This window comes from Convolutriloba macropyga, chromosome 4 (assembly GCF_964194025.1).
Source record: "Convolutriloba macropyga chromosome 4, txConMacr16.3, whole genome shotgun sequence".
In the NCBI taxonomy this organism is placed as follows: domain Eukaryota; kingdom Metazoa; phylum Xenacoelomorpha; order Acoela; family Convolutidae; genus Convolutriloba; species Convolutriloba macropyga.
The window spans coordinates 12,547,564-12,571,592 of record NC_134471.1 but is presented as its reverse complement, the minus strand read 5'-3'; the positions used below and the strand labels follow the sequence as shown (position 1 = coordinate 12,571,592).

The window sequence follows — 24,029 nt, the reverse complement described above, 5'->3', positions numbered from 1 at the left end:
CTCATGTGAAATTAAATCGGATTGAGTAAACGTTTGAAAGCAAATGCGGTGAATTTTTGTAAGAAATGCAGTGAATTTCGCGGTGAATTTTGTTAAGAAATGCGGTGAAATGCAGCGAGTTATTTTTTTTCACCTCATTCACCCCTTTCACCGCATTTCTTACATTAATTAGCCAAAAAATTGATAAGGTGAATTTTTGTAAGAAATGTTGTGAATTTTGCGGTGAATTTTTGTAAAAAAATGCGGTGAAATGTGGTGAAATATTTATGTCACCGCATTCACCGCAATCAACGCATTTCTTACAAAAATTCACCGCATTAACCGCATTCACCGCATTTCTTACAAAAATTTACCCAAAAACCTCGACCCGGGTTTTTCACTAAAGCATAAAATTTTCCAGTGAAGCGGTTGGCAACTTCACCGCATTCTAGACTTTTTTAAACCTCAAAATGACTAATTGATTCAATAGGCAATCTAAGAGGTGCAGCGAAATTATTTTTAATTTGCTGGTTTTGTTTTCTTGTTAGCTTCAAAGACACAATTTGCCCTGAAGCATGATTAAATTGATACTTGCGAACAATAATAGTTGATGGGAAAATTGTCTCTGCTTTTTTCCCCATTTGCTAATGCACTGACGTAGGAATAAGTTTCCATAATTCCTAAAGCGTCGCTATATTTTGCATATATCTCCATGGCAATATATTTTTAAAACCGTAAACAGAGTGAAGACATGTTTCAGCTTATTTTCCCTCTTAAACGTTAGCAACACGGCTTAGCTCAACAATATCAAAATGAAAACAGCATTCAAGCGATAGTTTACTGTTTATAATAAAAAGGGCAATTTACCTTGTTGTTCTGAAAAAATTTAAAATGTCTATATTTCTGTGCGATAACTAATTCAATATTTTCAACTGAGTAGAAAAAATTTGGCAAAGCGACCATTTTGCCGACAAAAATAAACATATCAATCTTTTTGTTTAGCAACATTTTTCAACTGATACAGCCACATTTTGTACACAATAACGAAAAGAATTGCGGTTTCTTTTATTTATTTTAATCAAAAGAGCTCAGCCTTATTGTAAATCAAAATCCCTCGAAATTGTTTTTCTCTTACTTATGTTATATCATCAATTAGAAGACTTATGTTAGCATAGTTAGTATAGAGTTATCATTTTATAATAGGAAAAAAAGTTTAAAAAATATTTCATAATTTGCGCTCGGATTATTTCGTTAGTCATTGCACGAACAATTCTGCGAAATTCAAAATAATTCAAATTATTAAAAATTAATTTTTGATAATACTTTTGGTCCAGAAACATCGAGTTAAGTGTTTAAGACTTTAGTTCGAGATTTTTTCGACCACCAAGTGTAATTTTACTAGTTTGAATATACGCTGAAGTTAACCACCGCTTAAAAATTCACAGTATTAAGCAGCGAAACGATGGCGCCTACTAATGACGACGTTCAAACGACAATTGCCGAAGTGGTCGAAATGTCAGGCGAAATATCAGTTTTGAACTCCACGACAATGACTGATTCTAGCATGTCATTTGAAAATGGCTCGAATATTGGCGGGAATCTTGACCAGAATGTGACAGGTGATAACTTTGAAGATTTTCTGGAAACGATGGGAGCAGACTTCAAATGGTACTTGGACAACCGAGTTACAATTTTGCTCGTCAATTACTACGTCAGAGTAAGTTATTGATTTCTGATGTCATCAGACTGTATTCGTAGAAATTTTTTTGGAAAGCTTTTTGGAAAATATAACGAGAAGGCTTGCATGATACTTTGCATGGCGCAAAATACTCCCACAGAATTGTTTTGTTTTATATCTACAGATTACTGCATTGAGAAGGCTAATTTTTTCTTTTAAGAGGCTGCAGGAGTGTATCGACTTTTTGGAAAACATTTGAATAAATTTAATAACAAGGAGGCTCAGTAATGTGCATTCGCACATAAAGTTTCAACCACGATAATCCACACTTTTGGCACAACTGTCCACCAAAAGAGGTACAGATAGAAAACCCCCAAAATATAAAAAATAGGTGTGAACAAAAAGATCGCCTCCAACGCAAAGAACTCAGTGGAGTAAAAATGCCGCAATAGATTGATGAGACCAGCCATTTTTAAGAAAGCAAGTCAAGGCGAACAACAAAATCAAACAAAAATAACAACAAACATTAATTACATACAAAACTTTATGTCCATTTATAAAAAAAACGTATTAACAAGGTCAAAGTAGCGTCAGATAATACTGAAACTAAACAAAATAACTTTTAAATCACTAGAAAAGATATGGGTATACTCCAAAATAATGCTCGGTAACAATAAGACAAATAGAACAGAAAAAACAGCAAAGTTACAAAATCGACTTATATTTCAAAAACAATTAATTTCAAAGAAATGAAGAACATTATAAAGTATTTAAAAACATCCAATGTGTTTTTGATCACATAATCCTCTATAGAAAGGCATTGAGACCTCTCGTTAATTAATTTTTTGTGCGGTTACACAAAGAACAAAAAATTGAGAAACAAACAAAAATTCAATAAAAACCTGCGAGAAAAAGCTGTCGAAGCCGTAAAGCCAAATTTTGCCCCTCAAAAAACGTTAAATTGCACCTCCCAACCGCCAATATTATAGTATGTTACCTCTCTTTAACGAGACTAAAAAGTAGACTAAAAAGGGAAAAAAGTGCAAAATTAAGTAACGCTTTTGTATTTTCAGAAAACAATTTTTTTCAAAGTCATGAAAGCCGTTAGATACAAATAGAATTAATTAAATAGGTTCGTTTATTGTTTCGAAAGACGCGCTTTTTCGGAATACGTCTTAGGTCTACAAAAAGAACGTCAAATTTGGACAAAAAATCAAAAATTTTGATTCTTTTCTTGCTAAAAACCACGGTCAAAGCCGGTAAACTCATAACTACTTCTTTAAAAACATTCGGTTTTGTACTTGTACACTTGCACCTTCGACAACAACAATGTTATGTGTGACCTTTAATTAACAAGATTGGGTAACAAATAGACAAATGGAACAAAAATGCGAAGTTAAGAGGTGTTTTTTTTTAAATTTTTTTTTAAACAATTGTTTTTAAAGACATGAAAAGCAACAGCTATCTACTAAAATCAGATTATGGGCTCATTTTTTCCTCCATAAAAAACCAGTGAGATCCTTTATTATCCAGAAAATTTCATGCGACTAAAGGCAGAAAGTAAATACGATAGCTAAAGACAAACATAAAACATTCAAATAAATTCTTCGAGAAAGAGGCTTCGAAGCCGTTAAAACCATAATCTATGCTTTTAAAGACCTTTATGTATTCAATTGTGCCTCATTTTTAATGCCAACAATGTAATTTTTGAACTGTCAAAACGTTATGAGGTGACAAAAACGAGAAAAAACATGAAAAATGGGCCAATGCCTAAAAATAGAATAAACTATGAAATCTAGTGGTATTAAAGCCAGAAGACCATAAATTACTTCATAAAACGACAAAAAGATAAAATCTTAGTTCAATGGAGAGAAAAGGAAGAAGAAACATTCTTTCTTTGCGAATACTAAGCTACAAGTTGGCCCAACTAAGAGAAAAATGGTGGCAAAGTTCAATAAGCCATTGTTTGTTTGAAAATCAACTTTATCAATTTTGTGAAAATCAAACTTTCTCAATCAAAACTAAAAGTCAAAAAAACCATAATCTTTCGAGTGAAGAAATTAGATACATTAATTTAGAACTGCTGATGACACCAATTGGACCTGTCAACAGTGAGCTTTGATTTGAATTGTTCTGTTCTTTAATTAACATAAAAAGGATCGTTTTTTTTTTAAAAAAGACCGACTATTTACAATACAAATTGCTTCTTTTTTATAACAGCCTAAGATTTTAGAAAATCCAGTCCTGCTATTGCTGTTCGCCCAGTAAGAATACTCAATTGTTTAAAACAAATATTATAAAAACTAACTGCTGCGTTTTCTAAAATCACAGAGTAAAGTTAACAAAAAACGGCAAAATGTTAATCCCAGACTACTCTCTATGGCATTGGAAGTAAGAACAGTTCCCTGTGTAGTTTATTAGGATTGTTTATGTTGTTTTTGGGTGCTCACTCCCGGCAAATTTAGTCGAAGTGGACTAAAGATGTTTGTTTCGGGCAATTTGTGATGAAAAGAGCTGAATTTTGAAAAGTTTAGCCCTAAATTTTAGCCAAAAAATTAAATCACAAAAGTTATCAACACTTTGCTGTCTTTAAAATTTTTATCAACCATGGTATTGTTAACAATTTTTACGTATTTTATTAAAATTGACAAAATTTTAAGCAAAAGTTCCGGAAAATGTGAATAAAAATAACAAAAATCGGTCTAATATTCAAAAAAATTTCGACCGCGATATCTCAATCGAGAAAATAAAATTCAAAAAAACGTTTTTGATTACATATTCTAGGCTGAACGGGCTTACTAATGATAACACTCACAACTCTCTACGATGAATATATCGGTCGGTCAAAATTGACTGAAGAAAAAGAACCCATTTATAAATATAGTTTCTCTCCCACTCAAAAACGGAACAATTACGCTGAAAATTACTCTTATTATTCATATCTACGATCAACTATTAGATTTAAAAGTAGCTGTTTGTTATTTCTATTTGATTTGTTGGACCCAATCAAAAGATTAAACGGATTCAAAAAATTAATTTGACTCAATCTCTAAACGCATCTACAAGAAGAAGATGAAGAACAAAAAAGTAAAGACGAATGTCCAAACAGGTGACTTCCCAGAGGTTTGTGGCAGAGCAAATCAGCGCTGTATCAGTCTAGAGCCATTCTGTTTTTGGGATGACCAGTACTCTGTTCATGTCACAATATACCCTGCCGGGTCTTGATTTTGGCGTAAATTTTCTCGCATGAAAAATGATGTTAAATTTAACTCACACCAACAAAGTTTGCTTCATATGCAACTCGAACTAGCGCGTGGGTATTTGTAACAGTTAATTTGCGTATCAAGAGGTAACCACTAGGCTAAACGGTCTTTGTAGTAATTGCTTAAACACCAGCTATGACCTCAATATAAACCTCAATATAAACTTAATGAAGAAAAACTGCACATACAAGAACTTTATGTATTCTGGAGATGCAATGTTTAAGAACTGAATTAAGATTTTAGGCTCATAAAGTAATGGTTCAGAGCTGAAATAATTTGAAACTCAATTCCGGTTTATTTTCTCAAAAGAAATTAATAAGTAATATTTTGTGGTATCTAAAAGCAGAGCGTTTTTCTACAGAACGTCAGAACGTTAACAAAGATAATTTTGTTAGAGAGCTAATTTTTGGGTGCTGACTTCCGGCAAATTCAATTGAAGTGGACTAAAGAAGCTTATTTTGTGCAATTTTTGATGAAAAGGGCTGAATTTTGAAAGTTTAGCTCAAAATTTTAGCCAAAAAATTAATTCACAACAGTCATCAGTAATTTCTTGTTTTTAAAATTTGTATCGACAATAGTATTGGTAACAATTTTTACGTATTTTAGTATAATTGATAAAATTTTAGGCCAAAGTTCCTGAAAATGTGAATAAAATTAACAAAAATATTCAGAAAAGTTCTAACCACGACATTTCACTCTAGAAAATAAAACTCAAAAAAATCCTTTTATTCCAAATTATACGCTGTACGGGCTTACTAATGATACCACTCACAACTCTCTACGGTGAAAATATCGATCGGTCAAAATTGATTGAACAAAAAGAACCCATTTATGTATATATTTCCTCCCCCACTCAAAAATGGAACAATTACGCTTTAAATTTTTTTGCTCTTTTTATCTAAGATCAATTATTAGATTTAAAAACAGCTGTTTGTTATTTCTATTTGATTTTTTTGGTCCCAATTAAAATATTCAACGGATTCAAAAAAGGAGTTTGACTCAATCTCTAAACGCATCTACAAGAAGAAGATGAAGAATAAAAAAGAAAAGACGAATCTCCAAACAGGTGCCTTCCCGGAAGTTGGTGGCAGAGCAAATCAGCGCTGTATCAGTCTAGAGCAATTCCGACTTTGGGATGGCCAGAACTCTGTTCATGTCACAATTTACCCGGCCACGACTTGATTTTTGTGTAAAATTTATTGCATGAAAAATGATGTTCAACTTAACTCCCACCAACAAAGCTTGCTTCATATACGACTCGAACTCGCGAGTGGGTACTTGGAACAGTTAATTTGCGTATCAAGAGGTAACACCTAGGCCAAAAGTTCATTCTGGTAATTACTTAAACACTAGTTTACGTGTAAATAATGGGTACACTACTATAGTAATTGCCAGTTATAAGCTTCAATTGTTTGAAAATATTCTGCTCAGACCTAATTTGGCGGTATGAAAAATTTTCGGACAAAACACGATAAGTTTATTCTGGGCGAACTCTATGACATCCATATTAATTAAATTAAAGAAAACTGCACAAAAAGGAACTTTATGTATTCTGGAGATGCAATGTTTCAGAACTGAATTAAAATTTTACGCTGAAAACGTGATGGTTTAGAGCTGAAATAATCTGGAACTAAAGTCGGGTTTACACTCTCAAAAAAATTATTAAGAAAATTGTTTTGTGGTATCTAAAAGCATAGCGTATTTCTACAGAACGTTGACAAAGGAAATTTATTAGAGAGCAAATTTTTTGGTGCTCACTTCCGGCAAATTTAATCGAAGTGGACTAAGGAACCTTAATTGGGGCAATTTTTGATGAAAAGGGCTAAATTTTGAATAGTTTAGCCCTAAATTTTAGCCAATTAAATCACGATAGTCATCAATACCTTGTTGTCTTTAAAGTTAATATCAACAGTAGTATTGGTAACAATTTTTAGGCATTTTAGTAAAATTGGTAAATTTTAAGCAAATCTTCCGGAAAATGTGAATAAAAATAACAATAATCGGTCTAATATTCAGAAAAATTTTAACCACGATATCTCACTCTAGAAATTGAAATTCAAAAAAACTTTTTAATTACATATTCTACGCTGGACGGGCTAGCTAATGATACCACTCACAACTCTCTACAATTAATTTATCGATCGGTCAAAATTGACTGAACAAAAAGAACCCATTCATGAATATAGTTCCGCCCCCACTCAAGAGATGGAACAAACACGCTTGAATTTAATTTTACTCTTTTTTATCTAAGATCAACTATTAGATTTAAATATAGCTGTTTGCTATTTCTATTTGACTTTGTTGGACCGAATTAAAATATTAAACGAATTCAAAAAATAAATTTGACTCAATCTCTAAACGCATCAACAAGAAGAAGATGAAGAATAAAAAATTAAAGACGAATCTCCAAACAGGTGCCTTCCCGGAAGTTGGTGGCAGAGGAAATCAGCGCTGTATCAGTCTAGAGCCATTCTGTCTTTGGGATGGCCAGAACTCTGTTCATGTCACAATTTACCCGGCCACGTCCTGATTTTTGCGTCAAATTTATTGCAAGAAAAGTGATGTTCAACTTAACTCCCGGCAACAAAGCTTGCTTCATATACGACTCGAACTCGCTCGTGGGTGCTTGTAACAGTTAATTTGCGTATCAAGAGGTAACCACTAGACTAAAGGTCTTTGTAGTAATTGCTTAAACACTAGCCTAAGTGTAAATAGTTCGTACATTACTTTTGTAATTACCAGTTATAAGCTGCAATTGTATGACATTATTCTGCTCAGACCTAATTTTGGGATATGAGTAATTTTCAGACAATACAGGATAAGTTTATTCTGGACGAACTCTATGACCTCTAGATTATCTTAATTAAGAAAAACAGCACATAAAGGAACTTTATGTGTTCTTGAGATGCAATGTTTCAGAACTGAATTAGGTTTAAGTTCAAAATTTGATCGTTCTGAGCTGAAAAAATCTGAACCTAAAGTCCGGTTTATGTTCTCAAAAGAAATAAATAAGAAATGTTTTTGTGGTATCTAAAAACAGAGCGTTTTCCTACAAAACGTTAACTAAAGTAAATTTGTTAGAGAGCAAATTTTCGGGTGCCCACTTCCGGCAAATTTAATCGAAGTGGACTAAAGAAGCTTATTTTGAAAAATTTTTGACGAAAAAGGCTGAATTTTGAATAGTTTAGCCCTAAATTTTAGCCAAAAAATTAAATCACAATAGTCATCAATACTTTGTTGTCTTTTAAAATTATATCAACAGTAGTATTGTTAACAGTTTTTACGTATTTTAGTAAAATTGACAGAATTTAAGCCAAAGTTCCGGATAATATGAATAAAAATGACAAAAATTGGTATAATATTCAGAAAAGTTTTAACGACAATATCTCACTCCAGAAAATGAAATACAAAAAAAATTTTTTAATTCCATATTTTACGCTGGACGGCCCACTAATGATACCACTCACAACTTTCTACGGTGAATATATCGATCGATCAAAATTGACTGAAGAAAAAGAACCCATTTATAAATATAGTTTCTCCCCCACTCAAGAGATAGAACAATTACGCCGGAAATTATTTTTACTCTTCATATCTACGATCAACTATTAGATTTAAAAGTAGCTGTTTGTTATTTCTATTTCATTTTGTTGGACCCAATTAAAATATTAAATAGATTCAAAACAGGAATTCGACTCAATCTCAAAACGCATCTACAACAAGAAAATAAAGAATAAAAAATTAAAGACGAATCTCCAAACAAGTGACTTCCTGGAGGTTGGTGGCAGAGCAAATCAGCGCTGTATCAGTCTAGAGCAATCATGTTTTTGGGATGGCGAGTACTCTGTTTATGTCACAATTTATCCTGTTGGGCCTTTATTTGAGCGTAAAATTTATTGCTTGGAAAATGATGTTCAACCTAACGCCAACCAACAAAGTTTGGTTCATATGCGACTCGAACTCGGGTGTGGGTACTTGTAACAGTTAATTTTCGTATCAAGAGGTAACCACTAGGCTAGAAAGTCTTTTTGGTAATTGCTTAAACACTACCTTATGTGTAAATAGGGTATAACTACTATAGTAATCGCCGGTTATAGGCTGAAATTGTATGACATAATTCTGCTCAGACCTACTCTTGGGTTTTGAGTAATTTTCAGATTATACAGGATAAGTTTATTGTGGGCGAACTCTATGTAAACTCAATATAAACTGAATGAAGAAAAAGTGCACATAAAGGAATTTTATGTGTTCTGGAGATGCAATGTTTCAGAACTGAATTAAAATTTTACGCTGAAAACGTGATGGTTTAGAGCTGAAATAATCTGAAACTAAAGGTTGGCTTATGCTCTCAAAAGAAATTAATAAGAAATGTTTTTTATGGTATCAAAAGCAGAGCATTTTTCTACAGTACGTTAACAAAGATAAATTTGTTAGAGAGCAAATTTTTGGGTGCCCACTTCCGGCAAACTTAATCGAAATGGACCAAAGAAGCTTTTTTGGGGAATTTTTGGATGAAAAAAGCTGAATTTTGAATAGTTTAGCCCTAAATTTTAGCCAAAAAATTAAATCACAATAGTCATCAATACTTTGTTGTCTTTTAAAATTATATCAACAGTAGTATTGTTAACAATTTTTACGTATTTTAGTAAAATTGACAAAACTTTAAGCAAAAGTTCCGGATAATGTGAATAAAAATGACAAAAATTGGTCTAATATTAAGAAAAGTTTTAACGACAATATCTCACTCTAGAAAATGAAATTCAAAAAACATGTTTTTAGTTCAATATTTTACGCTGGACGGGTTTACTAATGTTACCACTCACAACTCTCTACGGTGAATATATCGATCGGTCAAAATTGACTGAACAATAAGAACCCATTTATGTATATATTTCCTCCCCCACTCACGATATGGAACAATTACGCTTGATTTTGTTTTTACTCTTCAAATCTAAGATCAAATATTAGATTTAATAACAGCTGTTTATTATTTCTATTTGATTTTGTTGGACCCATCTAAAATATTAAACGGATTCAAAAAAGGAGTTTGAGTCAATCTCAAAACTCATCTACAAGAAGAAGATGAAGAATAAAAAAGTAAAGACGAATCTCTAAACAGGTGCCTTCCCGGAAGTTGGTGGCAGAGCAAATCAGCGCTGTATCAGTCTAGAGCCATTCTGTTTTTGGGATGGCCAGTAAAGAAGGAATTTGAGTCAATCTCAAAACACATCTACAAGAAGAAGATGAAGAATAAAAAAGTAAAGACGAATCTCTAAACAGGTGCCTTCCCGGAAGTTGGTGGCAGAGCAAGTCAGTGCTGTATCAGTCTAGAGCCAATCTGTTTTTGATTCTATTAAAATCTTTTAATGAAGAGAAGTTAAATCATTTTTTTGGAATTGGAGATTTGAACTTTTCAAGATTTAATGCAAAAATTTCATCAAAAATGTGCGTATATCAAAACAATATTCTGTCTAGTGAAAAAGAATGTCATTTGTATTAAACATATATTCAAATTAACGAAATTAAAACAAAATATGAAATTGGAAATCATCTTGCCGTTCTGGCCAAAAGGAAGCAGAATTTTTATCGTAGTGGTTTTCGTTCTCAAAACAATTTCTTTGTTTGGCAAAATTTATTTCTATATACACTCAATTGATATCACACTTGTTGAAGAAAACAATTCACTAAATTGTCAACGAAATAGTCAAAACTGTGTTGAAGTTCGCTCAAAATGATGCCCAAAGATCATTGAATGGGTTTAGTTTAGTTCACACTCTGCTTAAAATATTTTTCCTAGGTTTTCGCGATTATCAAGAACCTGCAGAGCTTTTTGGGGATATCTTCCAAAAACTTAAAAATATAAATTTGACCGAACAAATGAAAAGTCAAGCCATGTGAAAAATATCACGTTCTTTTCACAAATATGAATTCAGTAAGCAGAGAAATTTGAAAATGTAATTCGAAAATAGTCTTCGCTCGCATAGCGAAGGCGGCAACTAAATAAAATATAAGTCAATTTGAAAATTTGCTAAATTTGATCAAAAACTTTTGGCAAGGACATGATATCTAAGAATACACTTTTCCTGAATATGCTTAAATTACCATGTTTCCTACAGTTAACTAATATACAAAAAACGTTTGGATAAACTTGTACACCAATAGGCGTTTTTTTATTTAGTATCTGTTTTCCTGTGCATTTTTTCTCAATTGATTTTTCGAAAAAAAACAATACAGGCCATTTTTGCACATCTGAACCGACTTAAAACTTTTTCTTTTTTGACTTCCAGATGTTTCTTTCAATTCAAGATTTTATTCTGAGTTTCCTTTTTTGTGCAGTTCAATACCTGGAACCAAAATTTTGACTGCAGTAAAAAATTAGATTGATATCAAGATGTATTCTCTACAATCCATTCAATTTGAAATCTTGCTCCTTTTCTTTCAAAAAAGGCTACTGATTACACAGTTTTCAACGGATGAGTTTTCAGGAGCACTCGTAAAATTGTGAATATATTGGAAAATCTCTTTTTAAGGAAAATAATGTGAAAAAAAACAAATGAAAACCAAAAAAGTGATTGTTTTTTTTTGTTCTAGCAACTGTTCATCAGGTGCCTGAATGTTGCATAAGACATTAGTTACTAAACAGCTTTTTTGGCGAAGTATATATATATATATATATATATATATATATATATATATATATATATATATATATATATATCTGCACTTGCAACTGTTTTTTTTTACGATAAATGTAACTACCTGTTAATTAAGCAGAAATAGAAGAAAGCGTAATTGATAAGTATTTACAAAATATTACCAATTGCGGTTTTAAAAGACCAATGGCCGATTAACACTTTCCAGTATTTCTGCTAAAGATATCGTAAATAATAAAGATTATCAGAAAATCAAGTTCCAGATCAAATAAAGATGTTTACTTGGAAAACGGTGCCAAATATTGATTTAACGTTGAACTAAATACTATTTGCGCAATCATACATTTTAAAGTGCTATAGTTAAAATTTGCGCAACCATACATTTCGTGACGAATAACTGTCAGAGCAGTTATTGGAGGGAGTACTGAAAGGAGATTTCTTCCAAGTATTTAAACTTAATTTGCAAACTTTTGTATAACCTAAAAATCTTGCGGTGAAAGAAGTATACACCGCTAAAATGTATTTTTTTGATGAATTTTTTTATCACCGCATTTTTCGCATTAATTTTGATGATACCTCGAACGAGGTACTACATTATTTGCTGCTTCGGTATTCAAAACATATTGCTTTATTTAATCTGATCTTATTTTCCCCTTTTACATTTGTTCATTGATCTCAGGGTGAAACGGCTCTTAGTTCTATAGGTTTCTATAAAAAGATGAGGGCAGAAACGGTACTTTTATGCTATAATCTTTGTTGTCTTTCTGACCTAAAACAGCATTTTTTTCTCGCTCTCATGTACTTTTATTTTGCTTTAGTTATCTCTCGGAATTCTGACAGATATATTGAACTGTTTTCTACTCCTTTCAATTCTGTCTTCAAAACACCTGCGATCTCTTAACCTCTACCCTCTCTGCTTGCAATCACTCATTGTAACCCTCGAGTTAGGCTTGGGAAACATCTACTACACAACCATTCATTTGGCACTTATGAGCAAAGATGACCAGACTTATAACACAGTCAACAGCCGCGAAGGATATCAACCAGCCGAATACTATTATAACAGCAAATTAGCCGAAAGAATTCGAGACCGAGTTTTAGAAAATTACGATTCAGCGTTTTGTAGTGCAAACATTTTGAATTATATTCCAAGCACTTACACATTTGGCTTGTGTATAATTTGCATGGCTTTCGAAAAGTTTGTCGCAACTTTTAAGCTTTTTAAGCTGAACGAAGGGGCCGCTTTCAACATTCGGATTTTAGCATACGCTTTTCTATCTATTGTAATATCGGTTTTGATAACTACTGGAATAACGTATGCTGTGCTAAATCACGGCGCTAACTGCGGATTGTCATTTTATGAGGACGCGCGGGTTCGAGCCTGGGTGGACGCTTGGTTATTCTTCTTCTTTCCCGGTTTCACTTCTTTCGGATTATATTTGGTAATTTATCTCAACTCAACCAGAGAAAATCCAGCTCCACCATTTATGAAACCAATGTTTGTTAGTTGTTTATTTTGGATCCTTCTATGTGGGCCGAAAATTGTTCACAGCTTTTATGCAGAGTATTTTCTAGAATATCCCTATGACATGAAGTCAAAATTTTTCTACGTCTGGCATAATGCAAGAGTTTACGACTCACTGGCAGTCACTTACGGGGTTCTGAACCCTATTATTTACTTCCTGTTTTACCCTGGAATCTGTAAGTTAGACCAGGGTTGTATTGGGTGGGTTAACAGAGGGTGCAGAAAGAAACATGCAGACATGAAATTCCAAACGACTGAAGAGTACGTGAACGAAATCAATCGTTTCTCGGGTGAAGTTCAACTTCGAATGCGAACAATGCGACCGTCGATCTATCAATAAAGACAACGAAAAGTGTGAACAAACGCTAAATTGCATCAATTACATTTTTTGGAAAATGATTATGAGTTTTAGAAACTAGATTTATTCATAAAAATGGCTTTTGCCTCCCAATTCCTATTATCGAAGCGTAAAAATCTTCCGGGAGTGGGTTGGAGATATGTAATCGACGGGCGACGGGGGCGGGGGGGGGGGGGTTGGGGTGAAAATACGACTGAGAGTAATCTTCATTACCCGGGTTGGTTGACCAACCACACAAGATTATTTACGTACGGTTCTTAAAAGCCATTACATATTTTGCGGATCATGTTGTTGATATGACTAATTTTGTATCAAAAATGGTGTTATGATAAGATTGTTTATCGTCAAAATTCCTTCTTTATGTAAGAAGACAGTATGCACCAACTTCTGCTTCTATGCAATAGTATCTCTGATAATTTATAATTTTATGAGAGTTCTGAGACATTTTAAATCAATAATTGATAGTTTTGAAATACAAATTTCCAGATCAATGCACTTTTGACAACATGAATTTAAATCGCACAAATAAACTAAAATTAATGTTTATGATAGTTTATGTGATACAGTTTTGTCATATTTTCCTGTAACCATACTAGTGTAATAACCCAGCTTGTGGTATATTAAGCTTACAAATTTGCTACTTCAGCAGAGCGGTGGTGCAACGGTGCCTAATCGCGGTTCTGGAGATAGTAGGTTCGAGTCCTCTAAGCTCTAATTCTTTAGCAGTATAGCTAATATCACAGTTGGGTTGTTACACCAGAAGTGTCTGTTTAGCACCAAAAAACTTAGAGTATAGACAAGTTTAAGGTACTTGTTTTATGCATCTTTACCGTGGTTTTTTCCATTCGACTGTCAGAAAATTTTCAAGAGATTTCATGTGAAAGACTGAAACGTAAACCATTTTCACGTAAGCAATGCGTAGCAAACAACCAAATTCTAACAAATGTTAGCGCACTTCGGCTGCAGTTTGGAGTGAGCATAAAAAAATAAAGTATATCATTTCCAAAAACTTTTTTTGATCCCAAGTGAAACCAATGAATCTAATACCATAATTTTCCATAAAAGACAAGTTATGATCTTAAGTCGCGTAAGGAGTACAAAAAAAGCCTATTAGCCTGAGCACAAAATTTCTCGTTTGTTTTTGTCAAAAGTGTTTTTGGTCTGTTCTCTGCCACGTTTTTGTTTAATGCAGTGTTTTTAATTCCAAAGTGACAATTTTCACCTGAAATTTTTATACCTTTTTGCAAAATCTAAGTCTGATCTCTCTTAGAAGTCCTGATGAAAAGTAAAATTCGAGAGACTGATGGACGACCAACTTGGTGGTTAATACTTTGAAACACACTTGTTTCTAAGTTAAAAGGGATCTGACGGACGGTACCATATTAATTTTCAGATGTTTGTTTGACGTCAATTTGTTTTGATAGTATCCCTATGAGTCTTGCAATTTCTTGACAAAAATTTTTAAATAGAAACGAAAAGCTCATTTCAAAACTGTGTGGTGTCCTCTATAGTTTTTTTTCCACAAAAATCTCAACTGATTTACAGTTTGAAAAACTTTGAGGTTGATTGAACCTACATTGCGTGAAATTACGTGTTAACTATCAACAAATCATGGCAATAAACCTTTTTTATAGACAATTTAAAAAAGAAATCTTGCAGCAGGCTCATAAGTTTTTGAGATTTTATTAGTTGTGATCAATTGCTGAAATAGATAACTAATTTTTATGTGCATCTACAGTAATGGTTGGAAGTTTTCCGTAGTTGCGTGTGATATTAACGTAATTTATAACTTTGTTCACAAAAAACGGCAATTAAAACTATTTGAGAACTGAACATTTGAAGAAATCATATAATGCAACTTTTTGTAACAATGAAGACTATAGTTGAAACTAGTTTTTGTGTTGAATATACAAATAGAAATTTTTGGTCTAAGTGTTTTCTGATGTTTTCATTCACAATTCTGAAAAAAAAATTTAGAGCTTCGGAGCCAGCCCTAAGTTTATTGAAAAAATATTAAGAAGTAGCTTCCTTCAAATTGTTTTTGGTATAGTGAGCTTTTCATCTAGTACAAGCATAAAGGGTAAAATTCGTCTGGCTTAAACTAAAGGAGTAATTCAAAAAAAAATACGTCAAAAAAAACAGTTAAACATAAAGGTACTGTAGTATTACGAGAGCCGTTACAATTGAACGGATAATTAATCCCGCACTAGAGCGAACGTATTTAGGCGCTAATTAACCATACTTTCGCCGCGCGCTAAACGAACTAACGCTTGTTAAGACTACCAGTACACAAGTATTTAAACAACTCAGTTCGACTTATTTAAATAACACAACCTTAGGCCTGGATCTCCTCGCTTATATCCAGGATAGAAAATGTACGTTGTTGAACGTAGGCGGCCTGTAAAACCACAGTTTCTTTTGATTTAAATTACTTCTGCTTTTGACAGTTGCAATGCAAATCTTTCCCCCCAAGTTCAATAAAGATGAAACAGATTGCTTCAGGGGAAAAGACAATAGAGGCTCATAAAAAGCCCCCAAGAAAACCATAATTGTTGCGGTTTTAGAAGAGGGGGAAAAGCAGAAAACAGGCGCCTACAAAATCAATAATTGATGCTCTCAGCTTTTTAGATTTTTATTATTTTTTGGAGTTTCAATAATTTTTCCGTGAGATAAAAAAGAGTTAATTCTCTTGCCTTCTCGGCCAATAGGAAAATTAAGAAGCACCTCACTATGAACGTGAGTTTGTGATTCGCTCCCTATCGGCCCAAACGGAGCTGAGAGGAATTAATTGTTTCTCTCAGCGAAGTGGGACGGAATAAAATTAGAGAGACAGAAATCACTCCCAGAAGCAAGCAGCAGACAACTGCTTTCATTTTTCTCAAAATTTAACTTCACATTAACAATAAAAATAGTCGAACAAAATTGTTTAATAACTTATACAAATAATTCCAGATTTAATTTTATAACTTTCTTTTTCGACAAATAACATAACTGAAGAAACACCCAAGTGAACGATCGCCCAGCAGCTCACCTCCATTTCACAACTACACAACTGGTAATTAGTAAGCTGTAATTTTATATTTACTCTTTTGTAAATTAAATACTTTCAGCACCCCAACTATTTTAAATTGAGACTTATAGCACAGACAGGTCTTAGGCATATATCTTTGCCTTCGATTTGTTATATCTTTTGTCAAATTTGACTGGCATACATAAAGAGATCCCGTATTGTGTGATCTGTAAGAGCCCAGCCAAATTTGATAACTGGTGCGCCCAGAGGAAAGAATCACGCCTGAATTTTTGTTTTTCTATCCGATCGGATTAAAATAGTAAAATAACCACTACCACAGAAGTGAAAACACACTAATAGACAAACAAATAGAGTAATTTATATCAAATTTACGGCCGAAATACAGTAAATTTACATTAAAATAGTAACCCGCAACTGATTCTTTGCTCTTGTAAATTTGTTCTGACCCGGGTGGGGGTAATCTATGTCCAATTTTTAGTTTATTTGTTTATTTATATAACCATTGAAGTACTTTTACATTTTATAGTCAAAATTTAACCAAAAATCATCCCCCCAAAACCTATTTAGCCTAATTTTCACCCAATTTTTATCAAATTTATGGTTAAATTTTAGTATTTACACCTTAAATAACCGAAATTCAACCAGATTCTATCCCCCAAAAACACATTTAATTTGATTTTAACCCAATTTTCACCAAATTTATGGTTGAATTTTAGTATTTTCACTATAAATAATCGGAATTTATACAGAATTTATCCCCACAAAACTTGTTTAGACTATTTCTGACCCGATTTGCACAAAATTTATGATTAAATTGTAGCATATACACTCCAAATTACCAAAAATTATCCAAATTTCACCGCCCCAACACCTAATTAAACTAAACTTTAGCCGATTTTCACCAAATTCACAGCAGAATTTTAGCATTTTCATACTAAATAGCCGATTTTTAACCAAAAATCATCCCCCCAAATCATATTTAGAGTAACATATGTCTAATTTTTACTGAATTTTTGACCAAAATATAGCATTTTCAAACAATTTAACGAAAATTTAACCAGAATTCATCCCCCCAATACGTGTTTAGTGTAATTTATATCTAATTTTCTACACATTTAAGCACACGTTGTTGCATTTTCACATTAACTAACCCAATTTTGGTTAAATTTAAGCCTTCCTTAATTGAATATTCACTCTGTTTTATCAATTCCTTGACCCGGGTGGGGTAATATTAATCAAATTTTAACCAAATAAACATCATTTTGACCTAAATTCTCAAATATTAACCAGATTTTAACAAACTTAACGTCACTTTTATCATAATTTAACGGATACTAATCACATTTAAGCCTTCAAAACATCATTCTTATCCAATTTTAACCAATATTACTCAAGAAAACAGCCATATTAACGTCATTTTTACACAAAATTAGTAAATATTAACCAAGTTTTGACCACATAAATCTCAATAAGGCTCAAATTTAACAAAGAATAACGGGTTTTAAACTAAATTTTATCCCCCAAACTTAGATTTTTAGCCTGAAAATAACATAAATTGATGAGAATTCCCCCATTTTAACCGGTTTCACAAGTACAATTTCACCAAGAGAGGTTTTAAACAGTGCATGGACCAAACTGGAATAGTTATTGTAGAACATCTTAATCTAACAGCAATAGAAAACACTAGAAGGGGTAAAATAATACGGTTTATTACTGACGGAATTACTTTCTTAGCTATTTTCTACGTGTTTGAACATAATTCTCCCGCTGACTTTTGTATAACTTATGCATCTGAGAACCCAAATTTTCAGAATTTACTAACTTTGTTAAAAACTAAAAACAGTGTGATCGAGATTCCCGCAGAAAATTTAGCCGATAGTTTATTAAAAGAGCGTAAACTAGCCTTTTTAACCCAATTTGTACACAAATTTATCATAGAAAATTTGTTGTCTCATGTTAAAATACGGTCATTAACAGACTCAAGCACTTTAGAAACAATATTTAAACACAATAATAGCTACAAAAATACTACTACTGATGTACTAAACATCCCGTACTAAACGTTTTTATAATGTCTTCTGTGTGTTTCATACAAAAATACAATAATAAAACAACAAAAACAATTGTTCTATGTTATTTATATGTCATATATTAAAGTAAACGTTCAAGATTTAAATATAAGTATTAAAGTACATAGCGAAATAGGCAAAGTTTCATATTATTTAACTGATCAGAACAGAAACTTTTTATGCATTTACCATCACTCTTCTAGCGAAACAGAGACTGAAATCTACATAACTTACAAGTGGACCAACCCAAACTTTAATGAACTTTTATGTGCTCTAAGAAATCAGAACAGTGTGATAGAATTAGCATAAACGTTATCATCTTTTGTGTGGATGAGCCACCAAAATAAAATTCCCCCGTTTGGTTTACAAATCTTAAAAATCATTAAACCCAAATACATCAACGTTTCTCCTGACGATCCGAGTTTACCAAATAGAGTTAAATTACTTATAAAAACAGAATTTGTCACACAAATTAGATTTTCCAAAATAAACAGATTTCACCAATACTCTGTTGAATTTAAATACTCTGAAAGCACTTATCCTTGGTTATTAAGTTTTACCGCTGAGCAAACCGATATTTACTCTTGGGTTGAAGTTTTTAGCACTGATAACGGCAAGAACTTTGAATTTAAAATACAATCTTTAAACGGTCCTAAACAAATAAAATTCATAACACAAAACAAACAGTTCAACTTTCTACTTTAGTATTAGTGTTTTATTACTTAATTGTTATAACAAAAATATTTTCTACACTAATTACCCAAACTAATAGTACTTTCGTATAAAATATTCTTTTCATACACTAAAACAAAACATGGCAGCGAACGTTGTTGCGTACCCCGACATAGCGTTAGAGAAATTTACAGGTTTAGACCCATCTGAAGATGCCCAGGAATTCTTTAATTTAATACAAAGAAAAATCCAATTCTCACTAGGAATAGGAGATCCTGCGGATGCTGATTTGCAAGCAGCATACGACGCTAGACAAAAAGCATTGTTTGGTTCGGTTTTGCGTGGGCCCGCAGCCCAATGGTTTGAAACCTTAGCACCAGGTTTAGCATGGAACGAAGTTAGAAATCAGTTCATTACCCGTTTTACTGATGAAAAAGACAAGTATAGGAAAAGAATTGAAGTCGAGAGTATTAAAAGGCAACCAGATGAGTTGATAAAAAGCTATACACACCGAGTAACAAAAGCAGTTGAAAAAGGATGGCGAGATCCAGATTTTACCAACGACCAGCGTAACGCTAAGTGTATGGAGTACTTTGTAAGAGGATTAACGCCACCTACACTCAAGCAAAAGGCACATCAGCGGTTAATAGAAAACCCAGCTACAACTTGGAAACAATTACAGGATCATGTAGCAACTAAAGACTTAAGTTTTTCTGTTAGCAGTGAATTCACGGGTACTGCCTCAAGTAGTATCGACAATAAAATAGAAATAGAAGGGTTAAAAAACCAACTCACAGAAATTGCAAATTTAATGAAAGATCATAAAATAAACGCCACATACAACAACGACAATCCCAGATTCAAACAAAACCAGACTAGAATCTGCAAGTTTTGCAAACGTACAGGTCACACAATAGCTTTCTGCTTTAAGTACAAGGACTTTAAAAACGAAAACCGAAACCCACCTCAACAACGAGAAAAGTTCACAGATAATTATAAACGTAGTAGGAGCCATTCACCAAGTCAACAAAATTACAAATCAAACAATTATGACAATCGGAATTCTAGGGACAGACAAAGAAATAGTTATAACCAAAATCAATCCAATTATCAAAACAACTCTAGATCAGACTACCGACATCGATCACCGTACCCATCAAACTCTTCAAACAATTACCGATCATCTTCTTACGATAACCGATCACAGGAACGAGACAATAACCATCGAAACAACTCTTACAGAGATAACAATAGGCAAAATAGTAGGGATAGACAAAGCAAGGGTCCTCCAAGATCAGATAATCGATATCGTGATAGGAGTAGAGACCATGACCGGGATAGGACACCTACTAGACAAAACAATAATACTCATTCAAGAGATAACAGTGAAGGGCGAAGCCCTCGAGTTCACTTTACCAGTGAAACTTCCAGAGACTATTACAATAATGAGAATCATAACGACGAGTATTTAAGCTAGACAGGTCTCCGTTCATAAACACTACTGATAACAAAGCAAGTTACTCACATATCTATATTAATTTATACCAATCCGTCGGAGATAAAAATAAAAATAACGGCTTAGAAAAACAGTTTTTATTGGACACAGGAGCATCAAGCTCTATAATTAATTACCACAATTATCTTGAACTATGTAAATTACAACACATTGAGATGAAAGCTTCAAAAAATCATACTTTAGCGGTTAATGGTGAGAAACTAAAACTTCTAGGTCAAATTACTTTCAAAACTTCTTTCGACATTGAAGGAAAATATCAAGTGGAAGTTACCACATGGGTTTCAGCAAAAGACGGTTGCAAGCCGAATTTGTTGGGAATGGATTTCCTTGAATCTGCAGTAAAATCTATTGACCTAACCACTCCAAAAATTGATTTAAAAACTTACCCTGAAGTAGCCGTCACATTATCTAGATACCAAACGAAAAGCTATCCATACATTAGCTCTCACAAAATTGTAACTCTTGACCAGCAACTACCATTAGCACCAAAATCAACTCGAGTAATATCAATTAGACCTCCGAATGATTTCTTCAGAAAAGGAACCTCCTTCGTAATTGGAAGTGAACTGCAAGCTCAAGGAATTTATACTTACAACGTTCAGTGTTTTAGAAAAGAAAAGGAATTACCAATAATGCAAAACAATCCTCAAAACAACAAGGTTGTCATCCAAAAGGGTCCTATTGGGCACACTTTAGAAGACATTGAAATTAGACAAGACCCAGAATTTTCTGTAGTTGACAACGTTGCATTCATAAACCACCTAATGAATAGTGACACTAATTGGGATCAAATATTCCATGTTAGTGAAAAACAAGGTCCAAAAAATTCAAAAATTCAAAATTTCTTTGCAGGCAAAACTCCTGAAAAACAAAAGAAAACAGAAAAGCGAAAAAGGCAACAAGATTTTACCAACAACTACGAATTAGAAACAGACTTTAGCGACGACCTCAAGGATCTTAAGCCACAATTAGAAACAACTGATGAGAACATCAGACCCGTTGAACTTCCCAAAGAAAAACTTAACAGATTTGACAAAACCGATCAAGCGTTTCTCAAAAAATTTGATTTCAGTCAAGCTGATATCATTGACGAAAACTTAGACAAGTTACTGAGGACTTTAACTAAAAATAAAGACGTTTACTCTCAACACAAATACGATGTTGGAAAGATAAAACAAAAGTTTCATGTTAAACTTTTACCTAATTCAACTTTGAGCAAACAAAGACCATCCAAAGTACCAATACATTATCAGGAAAAACTAGAAAACCTTTTGGAACAACTGTGTAAAACAGGTATAATCCGGGAAATGGGTAATGATAAAGAAATGGGATCAGAATTTATTAATCCAATCATAACCCTACCCAAGGGGAACACAGTAAAACTGGTTATAGATGCCCGATATCTGAATTCAATAACAGACCTTAGTCGATATTCATGGCCAATCGGAAGTCTATTAACTAGATTAAAAGGTAATTTCTTCACAACCAGTGATCTTTGTTCAGCCTATAACCAAGTCCCTCTAACTGAGGAAACAAAACAGCTGGTAAGTTTTGTAATTGGTCCAAAGCAATACACATTTGAACGCGGATTTTACGGCCTATGCGGTCTACCTAATTTCTTCAGTCGTATAATGACTATCCATTTTGCACCATTAATTAGAAAAAAAAACAAGCTATAACCTACATTGATGACACCATCATGGAAGCGCAAGATGAAACCGAAATGTTTGAAATAAATGACAAGTACCATGAACTTTTAAGGAAATCAGGATTGAAAGCTCAACCTGAAAAGACTAAATTTTTCCTTAGGAAAGTACAGTTCTTGGGACATGTAGTAGGTAAAGATGGGATACAACCAGTCAAGAAGCGAGTAGCAGATTTAAAAGCACTTAAGTCGCCTGAAAACAAACGTGATGTCATGAGAGTTCTAGGTTGCTTAGGATTCTACAGCATGTACATCAAAAATTTGCATGTTGACTGCAAACCATTCTATAACTTAACCCGCACAGAAACTAAATTTGTTTGGACAACGGAACACGAAAAACCGTTTAACGACATTAAAAAGAGAATTAGCGAAGATACTATCTTAGCAATACCGGATACTAAATACCCTTTCCACGTGCATGTAGACGCTTCTTCTATAGGAGTAGGCTCAATTCTCGTTCAAGAATTTCCAGAAGGGAAACGAATAGTGTCTTTTAATTCTAGAATTTACACTAAAGAGGAACAAAAAATGAGTACCACAGCACGCGAACTTTGCGGTGTAATATCGGCATTACAAACTTATGAGCATTACCTAATTGGTTCTCCCCATCCTGTATACGTGTACACAGACCATAAGCCTTTAATGTATCTATGGGGTAGAAGAGGAAAACTCTCTCACAGGTTTTTTAGATACCAGTTAGTAATTTCTCAATTCCAGAACTTGAAAATTATTTGGACTGAAGGAAAAAACTTAGCTTTTCCCGACATCCTAAGTCGCAATGTAAAACTTAAAGATCTGGACAAGTATCAACTTAAATACAAAAAGATACCAAAAGACATTAGTTTTTACGACGAGCATGGCAACGAGGAAAAATACTTCATTTTGCGTGATAATGAAAAGGGACCAGCAGATGACTTTTTTCCAATCCTAAAACAAAGCATAATGGGTATCGACAAATTCATTTTCAAAAATGACAAAATGGTAAAGCAAAAGTACGACAATAATCAAAACAGACTTTGCTCAATAAACAATATTTCGGAAGATTTCTCGTATGGTTCATCAATTAACCACTATAGGCGTCACCGCAAACATGAAATAACCCCTGTATCAGAACAGGAGGAAGACGAAACGTCTGATCATTATACAGAAATTGATTCCTACCCTGATGAAGGGATAACCGAACAAGATTTTGACCCAATTTCGGAATTTGAATTGTTCAATGAGAACCAGTCACCGGAATTAGAGTTTGACAAACTCTACATTGATCAAACTAATACCACAGACTCGGAGTACAGATTCCCTCTAGAATACGATAAAGTTTTTCTCGTGAAAAATAGCACTTGTATAGACAAAACCGAATTAGCAAAAAAATTTCTCGAAAATACAAAAATACAAGATGCAAGAGAACTCATTGATAAACTGACAACCTTCTCTAAAGAAGTTGATTTAAATACATCAGTAATTTGTCAAGAACAATTAAAAGATCCAGTAATACAACAAACTCGTCAATCAAGAACGGACAATAACAAAGATGAAAAGAAAATTGAATTCCGACAATCTAAAGCCATAATGTCATACAT

General features: G+C 33.2%; 1 protein-coding gene across 1 annotated transcript; it reads left to right on the top strand.

Annotated features, from left to right (window-relative positions):
• The first annotated feature begins 735 nt into the window (after window positions 1-735).
• On the top strand, window positions 736-13,536 carry LOC142338261 (uncharacterized). Its single transcript, XM_075387933.1, has 2 exons — window positions 736-1,696; window positions 12,392-13,536. The coding sequence occupies exons 1-2, from the start codon at window positions 1,442-1,444 to the stop codon at window positions 13,436-13,438; spliced, it is 1,302 nt and encodes a 433-aa protein (XP_075244048.1). The 5' UTR covers window positions 736-1,441; the 3' UTR covers window positions 13,439-13,536.
• Window positions 13,537-24,029: the final 10,493 nt, after the last annotated feature.